The sequence below is a fragment of the Protopterus annectens genome, chromosome 3.part0 (assembly GCF_019279795.1).
Source record: "Protopterus annectens isolate FY-2018-M chromosome 3.part0, PAN1.0, whole genome shotgun sequence".
Classification (NCBI taxonomy): Eukaryota; Metazoa; Chordata; order Ceratodontiformes; family Protopteridae; genus Protopterus; species Protopterus annectens.
In genome coordinates, this window is record NC_056731.1 from 38,418,936 (window position 1) to 38,444,978 (window position 26,043).

The 26,043-nt window shown below is 36.0% G+C and overlaps 1 protein-coding gene across 3 annotated transcripts in view; it reads left to right on the forward strand.

The window, feature by feature from the left end:
* Positions 1 to 26,043, forward strand: part of LOC122796246 (nebulette-like) — a 1,283,698-nt gene that overhangs the window by 862,973 nt on the left and 394,682 nt on the right. For all 3 annotated transcript variants that reach the window (XM_044064567.1, XM_044064568.1, XM_044064569.1), the window contains one exon: positions 19,430 to 19,522. In XM_044064567.1, the coding sequence (XP_043920502.1) occupies positions 19,430 to 19,522 (93 nt within the window). The remainder of the gene's footprint in view (positions 1 to 19,429; positions 19,523 to 26,043) is intronic.

Genomic DNA, 26,043 nt, shown 5'->3' on the forward strand with positions numbered 1-26,043 from the left:
GCTGCACTTCTGAGTGTGTCTTCCTTAGGATAACATATTAAACCAAGGTCGCATCTGCTTGACTTGGTGGTAGCTTAAGTGGATGTGAAGGATTCCATGGCACATATCCAAATGAGTAAGAGTCATTTATTTATATGCAAAAAGAACTCTTGTTTATAACACATTAATATTCACAAATATATGAATATATAGACATACAAATCTATTTACACATATTCATATACATTTTCATCCTTATTTGCCCCCCCACATTTTCTATAACCACCATTTGCTTTTACTTAATATTTTTTGCTAAAATCCATTTACCATTAAACATAAATTCATTTATTCTTTCAATTTATACAACCCAAATGACATTAAATAAGTTTTAATCTATTCTTTTAACATGTTCTTTACTTCTATTCATATAATACACATACTTAATAATATCTATGTTTATTCTGTCCACTTCTTTTATTTATATCTTTGAAAAAATCTTCTTTACATAGTTTCCCTTAACTTTTTTTACTCTTTTACATTTCAAAAACACGTTCCATATTTTTTTCTTCTTGACAATGTACAATATTATATCACTTTTTTAATATGGCATGTTTCTTTTTACTGGTAATTTATCTATTACAAGTCTCCACAAAAATAAAACTTCACATTCTACTTTCTGATTACATTTCTTATGTTTATAGCTTTGATTTTCTCATCTGTTAGATTTTCTTGTGGTTTTACATAAGTGTTTTATCTTTACATTCTTACACCATACTTTTTTTTTTCCATATCATCAATTTTTATTTTCCGCAAAAATATTTTTCTTGGCAGCATTTTATTTCTTCATTTATATACTCTTATTCTCTTTTACTGTTTTTACCATACCCCCAAATTTTCATACTTATATTTATACAGTTGCACTAGTAATCTCTCAGCTTTTTCATTTATCCACTTTAACACTTTGTACAAATGTAATGAACCATATACCACTGGGTTAATTAACCCTAAACCTCCTTCCTCTTTATTTATGTACAAAACTCCTCTTGTCTGGGTCTTGATTTGTGTTGTGTTTTAGGATGGGGGATCCATTAGCTGGAGTCTGACTGAAAAGGCACTACGGGAGCAGTAAGGGCTTTCACCAGTATGTGGAAGACTTGGAATGAGAGGTACATGCCATGTTTGGTGCAGCAACTCATACTGGATCTCCCTCAAATAACACTATGTATTCAACCAATTGCTGAAGTCAGCTATATTTTCTTGTAACTCAGCATCTTTCTTGGAGAAGGAAGGATTCCATTCAGTACCAGGATCTTTCCTGCATTCATGACATGAATGGAAAGCTCAGAAATGGCACTCTGTATATTCTACATGGTTTTATGTATCAAGTCATTTTCAGCCAAATGGACCACTTGTTCATTTTGAGAGCCATTGCAACATAATAGATCTTGGCACCCTAAAGACATATCATACTTGTCCTATTTTTGCCCAGCCTTGTGAGAACAGAGTCTGTATGGCTGACTGTGGAATCATACAATACCAGTACATTTTTATTAGCAGAGGTTTTACGTGTACTGAGTTTGGGGGGAGTTTTTTTCCTGGTGACTCAGCGATGTATGTGGTAGTATGTGTTATAGTGTTTGATTTATGCCAGGACCTGTTATTTGACCTCAGAGGCTTAGACAAAAATTTTTTTTACACTTTCAGTGTATGATAATTTTCCAGATATTTGTGTTGTGGGCTGGAGAGGTGTGTGTTGCTCACAAACTGTGTTCATATATGAGAGTGATGCCTCCATCTTAGTGAAATATTTGTATCTCTCAAAGATAGTTTTTGATAAGGTAAGATGTTGCATCAGTAAACCAAGTGCTATGAGGCTGGCAACCTATGCAATGGCATCATACCAATGAACAAAAGCCTGGTATTACAGTCCCTTTTTCTGCCCAATCCCTAAAATTCCTGGAGCATTACTGATCTACTGTTAAACTTTCCTCTTTTGATAAATTAATAGAAAACAGTTTCAAAAAGCAAATCCTAATGTTTCTTCAAGATTATTACATCTTATTCATGATTTTATTTTATTTATTTATCCTTTGGTAACCAGGAAAATCCGATTGAGCCAATGGCACTTTTTCAGTGGAGGCCCAGGGATAAAGCTGCACAACAGTTTCAAAAATATTTAAACAGTTGTTGATGAGTAATTATATACAAGGGGAGAAAAAAAACATATAACAGGTTAAATATTTCACCATGAGATGGGAAGAAAGGCCCAACAAAACAAACATAAAAACATTTTACAATAGCTAATAAGTAATTGTATACAAGGGGAGAAAATTCCCACAACTGGTTAACACAACTGGTTGAAATATATTTATAGAATATTGCTAGGATAAATTGTGACCAAGAATACAATATGTACTGTAAGTAGCAAGGCACTTTGCAGAAGTGGATAGCCTCTGTTAAGTAATATATAGCTATTCAAAATATTCACTATATTTCTGATAATATATGGAGCTAAAATAATAGAATATTCTGCTGTCAAGATAGATTGTATAACAAAATAAGATGAGGAGGACTAATGTGCAAGGGGAAAAAAACAAAAGAGTTTACTATCTGAGAGATGCAAATGTTGTGGAAGGACCCTAGAGAAGAAATAAATAGTAATTGTGGACTGAAGAGGTAGACTAGCACACATTAGTAGTAAGATATCATTAGAGTGAGGGCTTCTTTTGATGTTAGGCCATTACTAGCTGCTAATGATGTGAAGGTGTTAGTGAATTCAGAGTGAGAAAGGAATAGCCATAGAAAGAATATGGCCATGCATCTTTTTTTGAGAGTTGGGCTGATACAGGTACAAGTTTCAAATAGATATTTTTTTTAGATTGATCTTGACATTGGAAAGGTTGCTAGTATGTTTGAGGGTTAAGGGGATAGAGTTCAAGGAGTGGGTTGCATAGCTAGAATACAGAGAGGTTCTTGCTGACTGGTGTGGTTTGTAGGTTGTGAGGAGTATTTTTTTAAGATCAAGGGGTGTATGTATATAATAAATCTACTAGGACTTTGCTTTGTTTTGATTTGTGGACTAGCAGTAGATGGGTGTAAGTAAGTTGCTTGGGCAATTCAAGCCTACTGTGGTACATTATTGCTACTCCTCCTGCTTTTTTATTTAATTTATTAGCTCTAAGGATGTTAAAGCTTGGTGGTGGGGTGGAATTTTTGTGTTACTAATATTCAGTTTCAGCCAAGATTCTGTTCTTGGTAATATGTCAGAGGAGTGATATTTTATCAATGCATGTAATTCTGGAATTTTTTTTACAATGCTTCTGAGGTTCATATGGAACAGACTGAGTTTTTTTTCTGCTATTTCTTACTTTGTTGGGTGAGGAGTTTAGGTTTTTAGGCACGGTTGATTGATTATCTGTGGAGTAACTTGGTGCCTGAAAGGGTCCAGTGTTGGGGTGAATATCACCTTCTAGCAATAAATTAATTAGTACACCTATATGAATGTGCTGTTTTAGTTTTCGTAACAGTAGTACCTTTGGACCTTTTTTGGAGGTGTGTAGTATTTTAGGATTAAGAATTTTAGTACAGTGATTTTTGTATAAGTGGGGACCTATGAACAGGATGGATGAGGGGGTTTCATTGTAATCTTTAGTCTTTTGTTAGTATGTGAAGTATTCAGGGACTTGTGTTTGGTAAGATGTAGAGCAAGTTAATAATATGAGCATGAGGGAGGTTAGAGTGAGAGACTGTATCATGGTGGGGAGCGGTGAGTTTATGGTACGTGGTGTTTTAAAAGAGAGCATAGTTAGATGGTGGAGTAGAGTTCTGATATTGTCAGTTATAGTAATAAGGAGATGAAAGATGTTGTTATTGGTTAGTTAGGTCTAGGTTGGTGGAAGTTGTATATTGGTAGTGGGATATGAAAATAATGTAGGGGAGCAGAGTGGTCCCAAGAGTAGTGAGAGCGAATGGAGCAGGTTACACATGGCAGTATTGCAGTTTGGTCAAAAAAAAGAAAACAATCAGAGAAGATTTCCTGACTGCAGAAAGTCATTTTTATTCAGTTTATTTTTTATTAGTGGTGTTTGTATTACTCTATTACTGTATAGATTAACTTCAGTATTGTAAAAGGACATTTATTTCTGTAAAGTAAGGAAAATATATGTTACAGTTGCATAACAAGAGAAACTAGAGAGACAGTGTGTGTTTGTGTGTGTGTGTGTGTGGGGGAGGGGGTGATGCATTATTCTAATGGGAGAGTGACTAACAGGCAGATTACATTTGAAAAAAAGCACTAATAACTTAAGGTCGATAGGTAATATTATGTAACATTTATAGGTTAAATTCCATAGTGATTGGAGGTAGATTATTTCTATGCAGTAAGGAAATATATATTTTAGCTGTATAACTTAGGGACCTAGAATGATAGTGTTTTTTTGGGGGGGGGGGTGATGCACTATTAATGGGAGGATGACTGACAGATTATATTTGAAAAAAAAAAAACAAATATTCTTTCGAATGAATGTTTTTTTTAATCATTTCAGCTCACTGAGTTTGCATTCGGCAAAATCATCATTCAGAAAGAATCTCTTGCAAATAGCATAAACTATACAAAATAAAATTTTAAAAATGCTGCAAAACCATGTCCAAGGACTGTAGAACACAAAACAACAACAAACTCTCATATAAATTATTTAGCACTTTTTGTCCGTTTTATTACAGAACTTCATCAGAAATAAAACGACTTCAAACTTCATAGTGTTTATATGCACTGATTTAAACTAATTAACCAATTAACCAATCCCACCCATCATCATAGAAAATACAAATATCTAAAAGGGCAAACACCAAAAAAGATTTACAAGGGCATTATAAAAGTAAAAAGAAAAAATACTCTACAATATAATTGATAAAAACATTAAGTAATCAAATGGCTTATCAAAGACCTCATAAAAGTTAAGAGCTCCCTATAGAATCATAACTTACCCACTCTTAACTTGAGGATTGAAGTCATTAAATAATGCCATACATCTGAGTTCAGACTTCATATCCTTCAGATAATGCATGGTAATACAAATCCTGTTATTCTAACAACTTTCTTAAGTTTATAAGAGCAATATTTAAAATCTGTCCCAATTTGTGGGCCTTTGCCCCCCATTATTTTAGGCTTTGTCCAGATTTTTTACACAAAGAGTTGACAGGTATGTCCAAACTCAGGAAATCTTGAAATGAAATACATTTTTTCACTTTCACAAATGTTAAGTCTCTGCTCTGAATGCATGTGATGTTTCAAGAGTTTTGCAGGTAAGTGGGAACCAACACAGAGACACTGTGTGTGTGGTCAAACCTCCATGAGGTCTTTAATAAGCATGGACTCATAAGAAGAAGATGTATCACATGACATGCAGCTTTCTCTTGCTAGTTCATTAACATTTAAGACTATATACCTCAAATGTGCTAATGACTACACTTACTTATGTCATGTCATAATTTGTATTCTATCTAACCCAATTTAGACAACTTAGCTTTGGTGTCATCTATTGAAGTATGGTCATTGATCTCCTCATATGATCCAATATTGCACTCTGTATTATTAAATATGGTCTGATAATATATTACTTGAATTAACTTATCTCATTTGGTTAGAGACTGACATTACCCATTCCATAGTCAATAATTATATATTACCTCTAATGAAAACAACTGGGATCATAGCATAGAAAACTTGAGGAGACCTCTGCATGGGATAAAGCATTTAGGAGCTGCCACTTTGCATTAGTTGTACAGGGTGCAGTCCTGGAAAAAAAATATGTTTCCCATCCATAGATCTAAGTTGTGCTTGATAGGGACAGGGATAAATGTTGTTTTATGTGAATGAGGAGTTTGTTCCATAGCAGCAGTATCCTCTGTAAGATATACCTGTCTCTCCAAACCATTCTTTTGATGTTGCAGAATGAGGTTTAGATCCCTAGACCAAGTATTTCTGATGACATTTGAATTGCTGATGTGCAATAACTCCACCAGTAATGGGTTGTAGGATGTCTTGCATGCCAGACACAGGTCACCTCTTAACATTCTGTAGGGTAGCAAGTATAGTGACAGGACTTTGAGTCAGTCCACAGAGGATGTGTTCTTTATGTCTTGTATCCTTTCAGTAAGGTATCTCTGCGGGTGTTCCAGTTGTTGCATATATCTGAACAGATACATGCCAAAGGTGGAATTATATTTAATGACTGGCCCAATAAGGGCTGAGTAAATGGGGATAATGACTTTCCTAGATCTGGACACAATTCCTTTTGTTTATAAGCTGTGCAATATAAGAACTTTATTTTCTGACAACAATAGGCACAATTAGTCAAAAGTTAGGCCTCTCTCCACATACGTTTCCAAATCCCAAATACCTGTGTCCTCACTTAGGAGTGTATTGTTAATGTGGTAGTTCTCTCTGATAGATGACCTCCCAAAGGATACAGTAATGCATTTTTTGGCATTTAGTTTCAGTCCATGATTTGGCACCAGTTATTTATTTGGGACAAACCTTCCTGCAGCATGGATAAGTCATTTGGGGATTCAATGACTTCTCCTAGCTTGTAGCCATAGTTTTCCTGAAAGAATAATGATGTCCTGTATCCAAAAAGGACATGGATGGCAAGCCATTTATAACTTATCTCTGTCCATAAGGGACATGGGTACTACACCTGGTGCAAATTTCCTATTCCCCATCCACTGGTCTAGGTTACACTTAAATTGAATAACAGACTAACTCAACTTCACATGGATGGGAAGCCTGTTCCATAGGAGGAGTGGTCTCTGGAATACATCTCTATCTATCTCTGCAGCATGTTCTCTTTAAGTCACAGACAAAATTCAGGTCCTTAATCCTTTTACTTCCGGTACTGTTTGTCATAAAATATGTAGAAGATTCATAACTGTGGGGTTTGCAGATATCTTGTAAGCCAGGCATAGATCACCCCTCAGCAATTTATAGGATGCTGAGTACAGGGAAAGGGCTTTAAGGCAGGTTTGTTACTCCTTGCATTGTTTTGTAAGGAACCTCCGAGGTCACTGTAGTTGCTGCACATGTCTGGTCAGGTACATACCAAAGGGAGCTTTGTACTGTATGATTGGTCTGATAAGGGCAGAATACAGTGAGATAATGACTTCTTTGGACCTTGATGCCATGCCCTTATGTATAAGTTGTGTAACGTAAAAGGATTTCCTCACCACTGTGGCCACATGGTGGTTGAAGGTAAGGCTACTGTCTATGTGTGTACCCAGATCCTGGACCACTGAGTTGACTCTGATATGATATCAACATGATAATTAGCTGGCTGGTTTCCCCCCAAAAGGGTGCAATTATGCATTTCTTAGCAGTGAGTTTAAGACCATGGTTTGGCATTATTTTATTAGTCAAAGGTAGACCTTCTTGAAGAATGTTAGTGTCTGCAGGGGAATCTGTGATAATCCTCATCCTGCAATCATCTGCAAACTTGACCAACCATAAACCTTCAGTGTTTGCTTCAATTTCAGACAAATAGATGCTAAAAAGGAGCGGGCCCAGTACCGAGCCCTGGGTGACTCCACCAGTGACTTGCCTCTTGGTGGAGGTGGCCTCACCTATTTTGATCTCCGGGTAGCAATCATTGAGCCAGTTGGCAGGTGATAAAAGGGTTTATACACAATTTAATGAGCTTGTCTATAAGAAAAGCCTTGGCCGGTCGAGTTGAGCTGTGTGCATTTTCTTGCCCTCATTCCCTTTGAATCCTGACTGTAGGGTCCATTTGAAAAGTGATTCAAGTGGACCAGAGAGATCATGTTTCATGCTGTTTTGTAAAGCATCCCGTGGTGTTATTAGGGCCCATCAATGCAGTGTTTTTGGCTTTGGAACATGCAATGAAGAACTTTTCTCCAATAATGGTTGGGGGAATTGTGGTATGTCATATTTCCTTTGGAATACTGAATGCCTGAGTGGAAACTGTGTCAAAAGTTTTTTCCAGGTTGAGGTATACAGCAGATACCATTTTGCTTTCATCCATTGCTTTTGTGACCTTTTCAAAAAAGTCATCCAGGCTGAGTAAGCATGACCTCCCCTTGATGAATCCAAACTAAGATGGGTCCAGTGTTTGCAGGTTTCCTGTGTCCAGACTGATTAGTTCCATGATAAATATTTGTACTACTTTCCATATGAGGCAGGTCAGACTTATTCTATGAGTTTGTAATTGTTTGGGTCTGTGGAAGAATATCCCATATGTAAGAGAATAACTGTAACTGTTCTCCATTCACTTGGTAGAAAACATGTATGGAAGATGAGACTGAACAGTGTTCTTAAGGGTATGGTTAAATCATGGTTCATGCTATTTAAGATGCATCAAAAGGATATTGTCAGGACCCACTGATGCAATATTTTTAGTTTTTGATAGCGCTTTTAGGACTTGGTCTTATGTGACAGCTGGAGCTGAGGCAGTTTCAGGTATATCTTGAGGGACAAATGGAGGGGAGAGAGTGATAAAGTTACAGCTAAAAGGGTAACTATATCTTTAGCCTCATTGTAGGTAACATTCACAATTAGCTCAGAACCTTGTTGCTTCATGATTTTGAGATTACAAACATAAATAAAAAATGCATTGTGATTTTCTTTGGATTGACTAGGTATTTTAGCCTTAAACTTGGCTTGGTGGATTTTAATAAGCTTCTGAGTTGCTTATTTATTTCTGTAATAAGGGCTCTTCCATTCTGGGAATTACTCTTCTTATGTTTGGTCAAAATTCCTTTCATTTTATTGTAAATCATGTTGATATTATGGTTCCAAAATGCGGGTTTGTTTTGCGGGTTTGCCCTTTACTTGTTTATATGACAAACAGTTACATCTATGCAGCAGTTTCCAGCTGATATAGTGTAGTGGTATACATTTTTATGCATTCAGTGGAGTTAACTGGGTTTGGATTGATTTGAAGCTTGCCAGTATATCACTTAGGAGTAGGTAATTTGCTTTAAAGTAATTTCTAAAGGTTTCTGGGGTAGAAGGGATCTCAGGTTTCAATTTTATTTCAAAGCAGACTATTTAGGCTTAGACCTTACAAGTGAAGAAGGTGTGTAAAGGATAGTGTAAGATGCTCCCATATTAGTAAGGACATGATCCAAGATATTATTCCAGGGTATTTGTATTAACAAACTCCAGGAATATCTGTGCTTGTGCACTAGTGGTGATGGTGGTGGTGTAAGTTTCCAAGCCCTTAGATGGATAGATTAGATCACCTAGGAATATGGCATTGAGTTTAAATCTAAGTGATTTGAGTTCTTATAGATAAGTGTTATGGTTTCTTTGGGTCATAGAGGGAGTTGTATAGCTAGTTAGTATATGATAAGTGACCCTTCTGATGGTTACTTGGATATAAAGAGGCTGTAGTGCATCATGCTGCTTTGCAAGCCTTGATGTGAGTCTCTTCTGAATGTATATTGATACACCTCCAACTTTTTTTCTGCCTCCTGCACAGTAGTTGGTCTAAATGTGTAGAAGGCATTATAGCTTTGCACAGAGTGCTCTCAGCTATTTTAAAGCATATCTCAGTTACTATAAAAACTTCAATGTCTTCCAGGGTCAGAAGGGTTTATTGAGTGTGAAGTTTCTAGTTCAGGCTCCTGGCATTGATCAGTAACACCTTTATATTTTCCTTTGCTTGTTTCATTATGTCGGTAGGTTTATCAGGTTTTCATTACCTAAAAAAGTCACTATGGGGAAGAACAATTTCAGTGGCAATAACTGAAACTATAAAGGGAACAAATGCATGAAGCAGCATTGTCTGTTGATCATATCCTACCAGGCTGACAAATATTGGACTGCCTTTGAATGACACCAAAAACTAAGTCATTTACTGCAGTCAATTATTTTTTGCCCATGTTGTGGCATCATCCTTGGAGATGGTAGAATGCTGATTAATGATAGAGTCATACCAAAAGCTATTGCATGGATAACCTTCAATATAGGTCAATTCAAGCTCATGAATGTAGCTGTCACTATAGGACAATTGTTTCTATTAGGTGGGTTAAACTTCATTATTTGGAAATGTACATAGTTTCCTTTGTTTGCATTAATTTTAATAGGTTATGGGGGTGTTCTGGGAGTGTGTAATTTATTTTGAAGGCTTTCATTAATGCAGAAATCTTGTAAAAGGTGGCATAGGTTCAAAGTGGATATGACAAGAAACAACTGCATAAAAGATAAACCTGCCAAATATTAGGGTATGCATGTAACACAAAAGCTGATTATAGACATTAAAAAACTGCTATACATAACAGGTGGGAATAATAAGTTCTTATCATAATGGCAATATTTTCTATACTGTCTTTAAATGTGAATGGTTCCACAGGTGTATGCAACAAAGAAAGAGTAGTGAACTATATTAAAAATGCAGAGTGCAAAAAGTTATGCTATAGAAGACACATTTGGAAAGAACTGAGCATGTGAATTTGATAAAGAAAGGTTTTCAGGATGGATATTCAGCAGAATATCTGGGACACAGGAAAAGGGGAGTACATTTATTAATTGCTAGAGGAGCTCCAATTGTGATAGAAGAGAGAAAAAAAGATAATAATGGTCGATTTCTAGTACTAAGGGGTTACTTGCAAGGGAGGAGGATTACACTGACATGTATTTATATTCCACCTAAAACTGCTACAATAGAGGTTAAGAAAATTCTGGGAGAAAAAAATCAGCTTTCAACAGGGAATGTTACTTATAGATGGGAACTGGAATTTGACTGGTAACAGTTGGGATATATCTAGGTGGCCAAGAAGGGAAAGTATAATAAACGAGGGTGGTTTTTGAAGAAATGTATGAAAATATTTGGTATGTAAGATGTGAATTCAGTAATAGGAGCTTAGAAAGAATTTACATATCATTCTCCCAGGTACAAAAGCTGGGCTAGGCTAGACAGAAATTATATTTCACAAGAACATGTGCATTTGATTGAAAGTTTTGATATGCATCCAATAGCTATTTCAGATCACAAACCAATAATAACTAAAATAAAAACGTGGGTTAATGAAATAAAATTGAGACAGTGGCACATTCCCACCTATTTGTTAAACAGAGAGGAATTTTAAAAAATAGATAGCGGTAATTATTTGGGAGTTATTAGAGAAGGTAGACATTTCTTCAGAACACATAGCAAGGGACTAGGATAAAATAAAAGTGGAATTTAAAAATAGAGTAGAAATAAAAAAAAAGAAATTTGGTTCAGAAGTAATAAGAATTATTTAGAGGGCTTAACAAAGGTTAAAGTATGGCATAATAGGGAGAATCTTATAGAACAAGAAGAGGAGCAACTGCAGAGTGCTAAGCAGAAAATAAAGGATTATCTGAATAATATGCAGGAGTTTAGGAAGAATGCTGTTAAGCAACTAGTTTCTGATAATAACTCCAGAGCACAAAATCTTTTACCACAAAAGGTCAGGAATCAGAAAGTAGAATGGGTTATTGCCAAGCTTAAGGAGCCTTTAACAAGGAAAATAACTATAGATTATGTTGAGGTACTTGGAAATCTTTCAGAGATGTTATGACAATATGTATAAAACAGAGAAATAAGGAAATCAAGAAAAAATACAACTGGAAATGCTTATGGAAGCATTAAGTATGCCAAGGTTAGCGGTAGATATCTCTCAACGTTACAGATTTTCTCAGAATGTCCAGATTTTTGCCTCATATTTTTGGTCCGTTTTTCATAAAATTGTAGTTTTCTGGCAAAATATTGGCAAATCATTAAAGACTGAAGCTAGAAAATGATCGAGTTTCAGACATTATATCCTTCAGAAAATCAATGTTAATGAAAAACCTGTTATTCTATCAACTTTCTAAGTTTGTAAGAGCAATAGTTAAAAATTGTCCTTATTGTAGGGCCTTTTTCTCAGTTTTATATATGGCTTTGTCCAGATTTCTTACTCTAAGAGGTTGAGAGGTATGGATGAGACTCATCTACTAACAGCTAAGATAGGAGAAGATGAGATAAAAATAGTGATGTATAACCAATCTACAGGAAGGTCTTCAGGAATAGATGGTATTCCTGTGGAAGTTTAGAAGCTAGGAGGGAAGTGATAAAGATCTGGAAGGTTTTGTTTAACAGTATTTTAAAAGAAGAAGAGGAAACAACATCCTGGAAGAAAGCTGTGGTTGTTGTAAAACCCAAATACGTAAAGACCCATCAGATTCAGCTTTTTATAGGCCCATTTCAATTCTAAACCATGATTATACATTGTTTATGTCTATAATGGCTAAAAGAATAGCAAATATGATACCAAAATTGATAGATAAGGATTAATGTGGTTTTGTGGAGGGAATGCAAACATATGAAAACATTAATAGAACAATGATGGCCCAGAGAGAAGCACAATGTAGGAAGATACCACTATTGTTGGTGGGCCTTGATTCAAAGAAAGAATTTTAAAGAGTAAGCTGGGATTTTATGACTAGGGCAATGGAAACATTTGCATTCCCTGATAAAATAATAAGGTTGATTATGAAGATATATGAGGGAGCAGAGGTGAAAATTATAGTGGTGGGTCTTCTCTTTCCTGTTTGTTATTTGAATTATATTTAGAAACGTTGCCATAGAAAATAAGGGACTAAGAAATTCAAGGATATAATTAGTATGGTAACCAAGAAAAGTGGGCTTTATTTGCAGATTATATTATTTTGTCCCTGATAAAAACAGAAAACATCATCTCAGGTTCGTGGAAAATTCTGAGACAGCTTCATGTCTTTTTGTGATACAAAATTAATGAAGATAAAAAAGGCTGTAATCTATGTACTTACACAGAAAATTGGTTCAGCAATACCCACATTTATGAGGACTTCTTAAAATTGAATACTTGGGAGTATGGATTAAAAAGTATTCTGTTATGGCAGCTAAGGATATATCAGAAGTGACTAAAAAAAAGATAAAAAACTGAGAATTTGGAAGCTCTGTTATATCAATATTGATAGCAAGATACAAGCAGAGAACAATGTTAGTCCCTTTAGCTTTATACACAGGTTTGGCATATTTTTATCAACCAGAGGAGAAGCTGTGGATAGCAATTAATAAAGAGTTGAAGGTAGGGAAGATGGCAAGACTCAAGTGGGATATGTTGATCCTGCCAACAGAACAAGGAGGTTTTGGATAATCTGACTTGAAGATGTATTTTAGAGCTACACAGTTATGGCTCCTATACTACAGCACAAGCCAAAAGCTATAGTTCAAAGTGGAAAAAGATGATAATGAAATAGTAGGGAAGGTCAAGAAATAAGGAGAGGCTGGGATTTTGGATGCAGATCCTTAAAGGATTTTGGATACATATCCTTAAGGAGAGTAATAATAACCATGTAGAATATTGTATTCATAAAGTAGCAAAAGTATTCTAAAACAAAGTCAACATGGGCATGGAAAAAGGAGATTCTGGCAATAGGGATGACTGTGATTAGGGGTACAGAGAATAGGCAAAAGGGGACTGACATTTATTGGAGAAAACTAAGAAAGGAACCAAGGTATTAGGAGCAAATAGCTAGAGACAGAAGGATAATAGAAAGGGAAGAGGCCAAGATGATATTTTGGACTGAAGGCTAGAGATTGCCTTTGCTATTGGAGATTGACATCAGAGTATAGGCAAAGAGAAAGGAATTGGGTGATCCTAAGTAAAGCACCAGCACTGGTAGAGTTTTTAGTAGACTCTAGAGCAAAACCTGCTGTTAAAAAGGGACAATTAGCAGGGCATATGAAATATTGTATAATAACTATAGGAATCAATCAGACAAGGTTAGAAAGGATTGGTAAGAGAGAGACTGGATAAGCAATTCACAAATAAAGAATGGGAGGATATATTTATGGCTCCCAAATATGCAGCAAAGTATAGAAGGTTTAGGATTGCTGCCTGGAAGTGTTTGCATAGGCATTGTTATGCATCAAACAGACTCCAAAGTTTTTTTTCCTCTTCTATTGCAAATATTGGTGGTGTGATGGGAAAGAAAGAGGTAACTGGGAACATATTTTTGGGAGTGTAATAAGGTGGCAGACTTTAAGCATTCCCAAAACTAATTTGTCAGACATACTGGATGAGCAAATTGGTGCAACTAAAGAAATGTTTTTTTTTTTATCTGTGATACAGATTCCAAACTGCATGGACATAGTAAGGGATTACTGAGGTTAATTCTGGTGGTTGCCAAAAAGCATTTATTAGAAAATAGAAATCAAAGTCTAAACTAACTGTACTAGAAGTAGTGAATATAGTAACAGAGAGAAAAGAATTGGAAGTGGGATCTTTAGAAAAGGGTAGGAAAAAATTACATAAAAAATGGGAATTGTGGGAACAATACATGGATAATAATCTTTTAGAGGAGGAATGAGGTTTAATGGAAAGTAAGAATTGAATGAGCTATCTAATGTTTGACTTTGACTGACAATGACCGTACAGAAGAATTTTCAACAAAAAATATGTCAATATGGTTTGTTTTCATTTATATAAATGTATGATTGGCTATGTCATAAGTGATAATTCAATAAAGGTGTTTCTTTTTTAAAATGAAAAAAAAAAAATGCTAGGCTCATACCTGCCTGGGACATATAGTCCAAGAGCTCCATCATGCCTCTCTTCATATAGCCCAGGGAGGTACAGTATATCAGAAGGCTGACTCCTCATAAAGTTGAACTGCAGATGGATGTATTAATCATAGTAAGCTGCTTTTACACAGCTTATGAATTTATTTTTTTATGTATTTATAATTATATTTTTGTACTTTTTTATTATATTCGTAAATATGTTTACAAGTGTTTCACTACATAAAGAGTATTTTCAGGGTTGTTTGTATTTAGTTTGACAATTTCATTGTTTAGATCTTTTTAAGAGTAGGTGTTTTTTAGAGTCAGCTGATTTTTTTTCTCATAATAGATTCAGCATTTACAGTTGGAATTTTCATCTGACCATTTTCTGATGAAGTGCTATTTATGATTAAAGAACAAAAACTGTAAAAGTTATAGGCTTTGTTTCAGTTTCCATTTAAGTGTTTTGCTTTCTTTTTAAGTTTGTTGGTACACTTTGGTGTTGCCTGTTTTCATATTTTTTTGTCTACTTCTATACAGATTATAGTCAAGCAGCGAAATGTAGCTATTGCAAATTATAATTCATTAAAGTATGGGTACTACCTCATGTTGGAGATTCCTACAAGCTTTGTAACAGCTTCATTAACTCCACTTTAGTATAGATAAAAAGAGAAGCTGGCATAACATGCTAGTTTTTCGTCTTCTGCCATAATCATTTTAGTCATGCAGATCATACATTGATGCAAAAATGCACGTCACATTTGAATGCATGAACCTTCACCGTGATTATCACATTTATAGAAAGGGAGAAGGGTACATCAGTTGAGCACTGCACCACCAGTCATCAGTGAAACAAAGTGTCCTGCATTAACTTAAAAAAAAATAAATGGTTACAAGCCAGCACCCTTGAGAAGGAAAGAGAGCAGAGGATTAAACTTTTACAAACTCTTACTTAATGAAAGAGTGATGTCCTATGAACTTAGGTGGGTCATGCATTCAGAACCTAGATGTATACATCTGGGTAGCCAGAATATGTATGGATCCAATACTCTGGCTCATGTCTTCATACCTGAGACTTTGCAAAGAAACTGAATTTGGTAGAAAGACTGCACGTTGGTTAAGATATGCGGAGCAGGTCCAATACAAGTGATTAACTGAGTTGTACCTTCCTGCATATACACAGATATGATACATATTTGGTGAGTCAGATTTTAGAACCCATGAGACTGCATTATTGGTGTGCTTGCACAGACATTGCCTTGGATGTATGGCAGTTATAAACTCTGTGGTAGCTGGCATTTTACACACCTAATCAGTAAAGGGCCTATGCCAAGGGATCGTGTTCTGTGGTAAAGATATCTTCAGACTGCATGAGGACCATAGAATAATGTTTTACCATATAAGCCAAGGGTATATGTCAAAAGACTCATACAGATATATGCAAATACATCAGTATGTTTCAGTGCAAGTGAGTAAGTGATTGAATACTCTAGAGCTGAATCAGGCAATCAGAGACAAAACAGATTCTGGTAAACCAGCAGTTCTTTAACTCTCCCTGGCTGACAAAGGCTTTTCTATATTATGATGCCCCCAATTGCAGATGGTTTGAGGATCTTGGAAGAAGATTCTAAGGACTCAGCTATAGCAAGAGGACAGGCAAGTAGTAACAGAAGCATTCAGTGATTCATGAAGTTAACTCCTAGATGATTTTTTTATCCAAAATTGCTACCACAGTATTTTTGTTGGAACAGCTCGTTGATTTGCTAAATGTAGTCATTAGTCACACCTTTATGCTAGAGGTGAGTAAGAGATACATTTGGAACTGGAAACACATCTTTGTGTTTTATAAGAGACTGAACCATTACCAGGTAGAAACAGGGAAAACACTGAAGGGCACATGGGTGGTCTTCATTATTTTGTTTTATCTAATGGTCAGTGCTTTGTATTTTTCCATACTAGCCATGGCATCTAACAAGGATAGCCAAATGCTAAGATTTCTCTAGCTGTTGGTCAGAAGTATATTGGTTATCTATACAAATCTTGCGTATTTCTTACAACAGACCATTTGATAGAGGAGATTTTAATGAAAATACAGGCATAACAGCAAGCGTCTGAAATACAGAGTCCAGTAATTTAAAGCTGCGTAGAGGTATATTTGAACAAAATGATTTAAACAGCTCACAAGTGATGAAAGGTACAAAGATGAGATTTTGACTGTTAGATAAAGGAAGAGCACGGAGTAATAAAAGGGGTCATGAACAGTAGCTCAGATATTCAGACGTAGCAGAAAGTTATTATGGTATAATCATGTGGCCCACTACTCTGAGTGAAGTTAAGTTATACAAGATGTTGAAGAACTAACTACAAGGTAGAACTATACGGTCAGCATCTGGCCTTATCGTTTTGTTTTTGTTCATTACTGTCCTCCTGTTGTCCTTGAATGTGTACGTGTGGAAGTGTCTGTTTTTCTCTGTTTGTTGGCATAGCTTGTGAAAAGTTATGTATGGGTGATGAACATTTGCGATTCTCTAAACATGCTCATTATTACAAAACTAAATAGTTGCCAGGATGAAGAAAATGTTTCAACTGATGTTGTCCTCTTGGTAGTTACTGGGATTTGAGAAGCTAAGTCAGATTGTTGCATTAAGCAAGCAGAAAGTAACATTGCCATTTGTAAAGCTTGACAAAGCTTCTGATAAATGTGTATTCTGTAGTCATTTCAGGAACAGGATCTCTAATCACTCTGGTTCCCATACTGCCCAGCGTAAACCTCCCCACATTTCATTTGCTCTGTAAATGATTTAATTAAATAAAAAGAATTCCTGGTCTGTATATCAAACACTGGTTGAAGTCCAAGAAAGTGAAATGGATTCATTGCCTTGCACTTCTAATAGTAATTGCTGTAATTGCATTCCAATGATGGGCAGCAATGCTTTCAGCAAATTCAGTGTCAACAGCATAGTGATGTGCAAGTAACTGTTGATCTGTATATAATATGCTATGCGATGGGTTTCAGCTGTACTTTCTGCCTAAAAGGTTTAAAATCTACAGTTTATATATGTAAAGATGGCTTTGATTTCATGAGAGGTAATAATAAAGCAGTTTAGTGTAGCGAATTAAAGCTACATCTAACAATCTTCATTCTATTGTCTTAGATTTTATTTCTTCTCTTTTCATTTCCCTACTGAGAGTCTGAGGAAGTCAGTCCTCTGGCTGACACTGAATAGAGGCATTCATGAATATTACATTGGCCTGGTTAACAATATTGTTCTAGTTACAGAAAAGAATTAGTAAAAGGAAAGAACTATAGATACATGGATGAAGTGAAGATAATGTGTTTATGTGTGAGAGGATGGAGCCGTAACTTTGCTATAGTGCAGGATATGGACTCAGATCTAAAGAACTTATATGATGGGTATGATGGTAGGACCAATGTGATACTGACCACAGTAGCTGGTACTGTGCACCTTGGCTAAGGTGATAGTGGTATCTGTGTCAGGTATGGGGTAATGCTTTGGTGATAGAGTGAGCCTAGTAGCTTGTTAGATGAATATCTACAAACTTAAGTAGAAAGGATTGGCTGAATGGCTTTGTCTACCTGGACCATCTGTGGTTTTGCATATCTAGTGTCCTCCACAGGTAAGAACTGCCTACAGTTAAAGTGTTCTGGTGATGTAGAGGTGATTGGTGCTGTAGTGGGGTTTATACAAGGGGGTACTTTTCCTGATGGTGCTTACATAGTGCCTTCATTTTGCTCGCCATCAGGATAGGCATGAGAGTCATAACATGCACTTTCTCCTGTTGCATTGATGTGTCCTTCTTGTGTGGCCCTTGTTACATCAGAGATTCTCAGTAGCTGTCCCACTCACCTACTCACAAGCAGACAAACAAGCACACAACACATGTTCACTCATGATTGCGCATGCATGTGCACACGCATACACACACACACACACACACACACACACACAAACACACACACACACACACACACACACACACGCACACACACACACACACACACACACACACACACACACACACACACGCACACACACTAATTTCTACATTTACTGCACTTACTGTAGCCCTGATGCTTGTATAAAATTTATTATCACTTTATATCTTGTGGGGTAGCTCTCATTGTTGAGACATCTAGGGAAGTTATTGCTCATTTTGCAGTTTACGTTCATGGGTATGACCCCCTTTCCCCATTTATACAACATCCCATTTGTATTAGTGCCATTTAGAAACTCATCAGTGAATGGATTCCTGTTTATTTGTTGAATGATTATACGTCAATGGACAGATTCATAAATATAAATTACTGAAACTACTTTCAGTGAACACATTTTCAAGATTTTTTGTAGCACCTCCCTAACTTATATATATCAATGCCATGGTCATGTAATAGTGGAGAAAGTTCAACACCTCTCCTTTTTTCAAAGTGGCTTTCAGCAATGAAGCCACTGCCCTGCCTTCCATCAAAGAATAATCCTTTGAATACTCACATTCCCCTGAGAACTGCCTTTTTTGGGGTATTTGGATCTCAGTCATGTATTACTGAATGAAACTAGTGTATCTCTTTACAAATTCCAGTTTAAAATCAACTGCTGTATATTTTGAAGTTGCCAAATGTCAATAGTTATCCCAACACAAAATAATATCTAGTTCAGTTATCAGAAATTATTCTCGAGTAAGCTTGTAGTATACATTTGTAGAATATGGGCTGCCTGTTTTTTTACATTACTAAAATTAAATAATTTCCAGTTCTGTAAATGCTATGTGTAAGAGTATTCATTTTAAACAGTGATGTGCAGTAGCCTGCCTTATACTGAAGATTGTTTTATTACATTAACAGTCATTTTGTTTATTTTTTGTAGATAAAATATAAAGATGAAATAAAACATGCAACAGCAATACCAAATCCACCGGAATTAATCAGAGTTAAGGAAAACCAGAGGAACATCAGTAATGTGGGTTGACATTATACATGCTTTTAATGTGGATTGCATAAAACCATTGCATTTGATCTGAGTCTACTTACCAAATATTAAATTTAATGTCTTATAATGTATTCATGCTGTGGTTTCTGGTGAGCTCCAAGTGTTTTCATCTGAAAAACAAAACATGAAATGACAATGTCAGTCATAAAAAACACCATCTGGACTGTAGTACATACATTGTCATGTGCATTATTACACTCAAACAGAACACTTAAAGAAGTGCACTGCCGCATATACCTACAACAAAAACACCTGAAAAATAATATGAGCAATGTACTACCTGCAGCAAAGCATACAGAATAGCAGAGCCTAACTTAGGTTTCACTGTGGCAGTTTAGTATCCAAATAACAGACTTTAAAACAAAGCATTAATGCATATCAGTCATTGTTCTGATGCATCAGTTCTGCTTATCGATTAGGTTGATAATGCATGTTATACAAAAGTACAACAGACCGTGCACCAATGCAGCCTCTGCACATCTGTAAGGGTGAGAAAAAGTGTGACATACACCGTGTGCAGTCACATAGGACTCCTGAACAAATACTGCATATACGGAACTGATGTGTTCACCAGCCAAAACAGAAGCCCACATTAGGAGCAAACTGAGAAATGCTTGCAGTTAATCTGAATGAAAATGATCTAAACCACTGTGAACCACACCTGGCTTGAGATTCTCATCTGTGGAGCCTGGTGATATATATCGATGCTCTATGAAATGCAATGAATTCATATTTATTTCAGCATAGAATAGTCAATAATGTCACATGTCATAAAAAGTGACATTCTAAAATGAGATATCACAAAAGGATGCAGTGAAAGCAACAATGATTTGCAAAACTGAGCAGCATAAATCATAATGTGTAGCATGCAGAATTATGAATGTCTGATGATATATGTTCAAGAAATTATACCAGGAAATTTCCTTTGACAGTGAAACTTCTGAACTAAGTGTTGTGATCTCATTTTGAGAACAGATAGCAAGCTGTTGTTCCCTATTGTTTATTTGCAGCCACTTTGCTGAAACACATTTAATCACAGCTGTGTAACTGATATTTTATCTTGTAAATATCACATAGTATTGAAGCTTGATTTGTTGTATGTGTGGTCTTTGGATATCTGAGGCTTGGTGAATAAGGGAAAAGGGAAGAAATGAGTTTATATATTTCTTTTTTAATTCTTCTTTTTCTCCTTTTTTATATGACCTTAGAATCAGTATATTTAGTGGTCAGAGGTGCTGGGATACAGCTCCCTTGTTTTGGGATACAGGATAACTCCTCTGCAGAAACATTGGGGTTTGTGCAATGTTTAGTGATATGAGTTTGTCTAATTGCTTTTTTTGTGTGTTTAGCTATGTTGGTTGTAATGTTTTGAGGCACAATAAGTTTAGAGTGCAGTTTACCATTGTAAGCCAAAATGGTTGTCATTATAAATCTGATTATAGTGTATTGAAATAGATGGATTTTGGGTATTTTGAAGTTTTGCATGAAATTATAGTCATTGTTTTGTTGCGGCAATTTTTGTAGTAATCCCATCTCTGTTAACATCTCAATAAATGTGAGCTGCTTTTATTGTTCTTGGGATTTACATTTTCTTATTATTAAAGAGATATCTCTTTTAGTTGCTTTAAACTGGATGTTTTCATATAGAACCACTTTTCATTTCTCCGTTCATAGATATATTTGAAGGGGTCTACTTGATATGATCGACATTTCACAATGTCGAAACCCATATGGCCGAGACCATATGATCGACATTTGAAATGTCGAACATACAAGTAGACCAAAAAAAAAGAAAAAAAATAACTTTAAAGATGTTAGCAGGGGGTCTCCGCACCCCTACACCCACCATAACTTTAATATACCAACTCCGAGATCGCACTACAATGCGGAAATAGAAATCTTTCCATTCCACACTGTATGGAGATGCCGGTTCCCCATGGTCGACATTTCAAATGTCGATCATATGGTCTCGGCCATATGAATGTCGACATTGTTAAATGTCGACCATGTGAAGGGGACCCATTTGAAGTAGGCAAGCTGTTTTTCAAATATACTCTATTTATGCCTTTAGTTGAGGCTTCTGTGACAGTATGAAGTATGCTGAACCTTTAGAAAATATATATTTTTTTAAAATGTTAAATTATTTTGCCTGCAATGTGTGTGTGTGTGGGGGGGGAGGGTCTGAGAACAGTAGGTGGGGCATAGTTTAAAGTTGTTGCTTTATTTGTGATGAACTTATTTGTAAAATACCATCTCTGTGACAGTGAGATTTATTTACTCTTATACAAGTACCTACACAATTCACAGAGATTGATTCCAGAGAGTTTATGCAATTTCAAAGAAAGGAGACCTTTCCAATCTACACCAAGGTTATAAAATCTTGGAGTAATAAGTAAGGGAATGTAGAGGGTGAGTACACCTCAGCAGAGAAACCGGGGTAAATAATTCTGCATGAGTGGTGTGAAGAGCTCACCCCTCACATCAACTAAGACTGCATTTTTGCTATGGTTTTACTTCAGAAACAGACTGAATTGTGCTGTAACTGTAGTGATATTGATGTAACATTCTGTATCTTTTCTAAAAATAAGTTTATACATGCAAACCTCATTTCAAGATGGATCTACCAGGACTTTTACTCATGGATTTCTGTTACATTTTTTTCCCCATTTTGGTACATAGCCATCTCAGTCTTGTATTACAATTATGCTACAGTAAGGAAAGTGGCATTATGCATCAAAATGTTGGTGTGGGAAAGTTAGACACAGCTGTCTGACATGGATATATGCAGTAACACACAGCACAGTCCATACTGTGTAGCAGACATCTGAGTATAGCTTCTGTATGTACCTCAGAGTAACATGTCCTCTGTTCATGCTGGTACTGAAACAAATTTACCAACAAACAAAATCAGCAAAATCAACAACCGCCAGTTTCTTCAGATTCTTGGGAACCCATTCTCCAACCAGCAATAGCAGAAATCCTAGAAATCTTAACAAAACGCCAGGCAACTAAAACGCGATAAAGGCAGTAAATATATGCTGATGCCTCTACCCCACCTGGACTTAATGATTTTATATCTATTAAACCTTTGTTAGCTTTGAATTGATTTTTAAAATAGTTCATTTGATCTTCATATAGCTCATTTGATATTTAAATAGTTTATTTTAAATAGTTCGTTTGATTTTTAAAGACTTATGTGATTTTGCACAAGTTTTGTTAAGCGATTTTAGGATATTACAGACAGTCATAGACACAGTATAATTGTATTTTATAGTTCTTACTGTATCACTTTAAATGATTGTTGCTGTTGTTTTTTTTGGCACCAAATAATTTATTTAAATGTATGTCAGTTAGAGTTTCGTAGTTCTGATGAAGCTTACTGTGATGTAAGTGAAAGCGCTTAACTTGGATGTTACATTGGATGTAATAATATAGACTTTACTGCCTTTATCGCTTTTTAGTTGCCTGGCGTTTTGTTAAGATTTCTAGGATTTCTGCTATTGCTGGTTGGAGAACGGGTTCCCAAGACACTGAAGGAACTGGCGGTTGTTGATTTTGCTGATTTTGTTCATGCTGGTACTGGGGAAGCCACCCCATGAATTGTTTCAGTAACAGTGGTACTGTGTATCATTATACAGAACAGCCTTGAGTATAATGGCATATTAAGAAGTGCCCTGCCTCACACAGTTGTACCACAGACACTGTTCTGACATATCAAACTGGTGATTATGGGCTCCTATAAATCTTTTAGATAAACTGCAGCATCTGCTGTTGAACTGCCAAGGTGGACTGGTGAAATCTGTTAGTGTAATTCAGTAGGCATGCAGCTGTGAAGAAGCAGGACATAGCCAGTGTTTATAAATCACAACAGCTGGGGAGATACTGCAAGCTGATTCAGCCACTTTCAGAGATAAGATGGTGTCCAGATGCCATGCAGTTTATGTATATTCATGTAACATTGCTGTCTACTTTTGCTGCTTGTAACATGTAACACAGACAGCACAGTAGTGCAGCGGTAGCATTGTCACCTCACAGCAAAAAATTCTCTGGTTTGAGTCTCAGCTTGAGTGCCTTCTCTGCATGTCTTCCCTGCAATCGTGTGGGTTTCCGCCAACATTTCAAAGACATGCATCTGTAGTGTTTCTCCCTGGGCCTCCACTGAAAATTGGCTTTGTTCCAAGTCAGACTTTCCCGGTAAACAAATGTTAAATAAATGTGCAGATATAACAGTAAGCTGATGTGATAGCTTAATCCCACATAATGCATCATTACTTTAGTCAAGAAGCCTACATTTGGATAGTGTATGAATAGTACTGAAAACACTTACATCATCCATGAAAAATAGTGCTACACCTGTACTCAGGCAATAACTCTCTGCTGTATTTACTTTACTGGTCTGAACACCTAAGCACTGTGTAAGACTGAAGGTCATTCCACTAGTTCCACATCTGTTGCTGGACGTTTAGCACTAGGTCTCTTTAGACAGTGTACAAACTGTCTTTTGTTTGCAGGTAATGAACTTATTCTTAACCCTAGTAATTCCATCTGTGTGAGTTGCAAATACCTGATTTACTTACAGGCTTCCTTCTTTCCTACAAACTTGCTCCCTGAACTTCATATGGTTCCATCACATCACAACCCTTCAGATACCGCATCAAAATGTCTTATACTGAGGCTGTCAAAAAAATAAATATTCCCTAAACCCGATATGAATATGATTTGGTCTCAGGAAAATCATGCCACTCATTCATGTTATACAAATCTACAATAAAGAGTCACTCTGCAAAAAGATAAAAAATTACTACTACTCTAAACGACACCAGCTACAGAAATGTTTTAGTGACAGGTGATTCAGTTGTCAGACACATTGACTCATCACCCACAAGGATGAACACAGAGAGGGTTAATGTTTATCTGTTTATTGATTTTTGTTTATCAGGAATGTCTGATTGGGCAATAACCCATTTTCAGATGAGGCCCTGGCCAAAAAGCTCCAGTGTATTACATGAAAGCAAAACAAAAAAAAAAAGACTATAGATGTCATAAACATTTGATATGGATTGTCATTTATACAGGCACAGTATGAAATAACAGATTTGAAAAGGCTGTTATTCATACAAGTATAATACAATATAATACAGAGCAACCTATGAAATAGTAAGATTGTCTATTGAGAGAACTAACCTTAATTTGTTTAAATTAAAAGACGTGAAGAGAGAGCTGGAAGCAAATGTGGGATAAGAAGGGAAAATGCATTATTTCAAATAAATTAATAAAGCTGACAAAGTGCAGAGATGAGAGAGAGAGTGAAAATTAGTAAAGTCAAGGAATATGCGTATACAAGAAAAGAGAAAGTATGTATATAAAGTCACTAGAGAAAGAGAGATTTACAACTTACAAATGAGTATAAAAGGTCGTACTTTAGTAACATAACAAGTGCTAAGATTTTCAGTAGTGGAACAATAAAGTAAGGTAGGGGAGAGGGCTAGCAGGTTAGAAAAATAAAAAATTATTTTACACAAAGGAAGTGAAGGGAGATGATGGCTGTAATTAAGTAGGGTGAGGGAAGAGCTGTGATTAGAAGATGAAGATGGGGTGAAAGTGAAATGGATTATAGGACTGGACTACACTGGTGTGAAAAGTGAGCAGAGCCAGTAATTAGCTATCAGGATCAGAATAATATACGTATTATGTTGTTACAATGTCAGAAATAAAAAAATATATATTTATTTGCTAAAAGTCATATTTTATGTCTTGATATAGCAAAACTTGCATTGTTTACAGTTTTAGGAATGCATATCCAGACTCCTTTTTTACACAAAGAAATCACACCATTTGAGATAAGAGGACTGTTTAGTAACCACAACATCAGTTTAAACATGAAATATGATGCAATCCATAAACTCAAATGTTGTAAATTGCAACAAACATATACTGAAGGCAGCATTACCTGCTTAAGTTCATCCAGTTATAACAAAGCATTATAACAAAGCAGCACTTATCAATCGACTCACTTATATCCAGCTTTTGTTAGAAGCAGTGTGATCCTGCTCATCTCTACACCAGACCATACCAACTGAAACCAACAAACAAGAAGGGGGAACACAAGAGGGGATTATTCAGACCCTCTTCTGTGCCAGCGTTTACCTCTAACATCTTATCAAAAACAACAGCTAGACGCAAACTGACAACTGAGGGCTGGGAGGGCAGGCTCAGCTAGCCCACACTGAAATCAGTTCCACCCAGACTAACTGTCCTGTATAACCCAATTAAATCCACCCAACTCTTTATCTCACTTCCTATCTCTGATTTCCCCTCCTTTAGTTAACTGTTAACTCCCCATCACTCGTCCTTAATCATGACCTTTGCCTAACTTCACAAACCAAACAGCTAACCTCCTCTCATATTATAGCATTTCCGGACAAAGTAATCTGTCCAAACTTCATTTGTCCAGACCGCCCCCTATGTATACAAAAAAATCACACCATTTG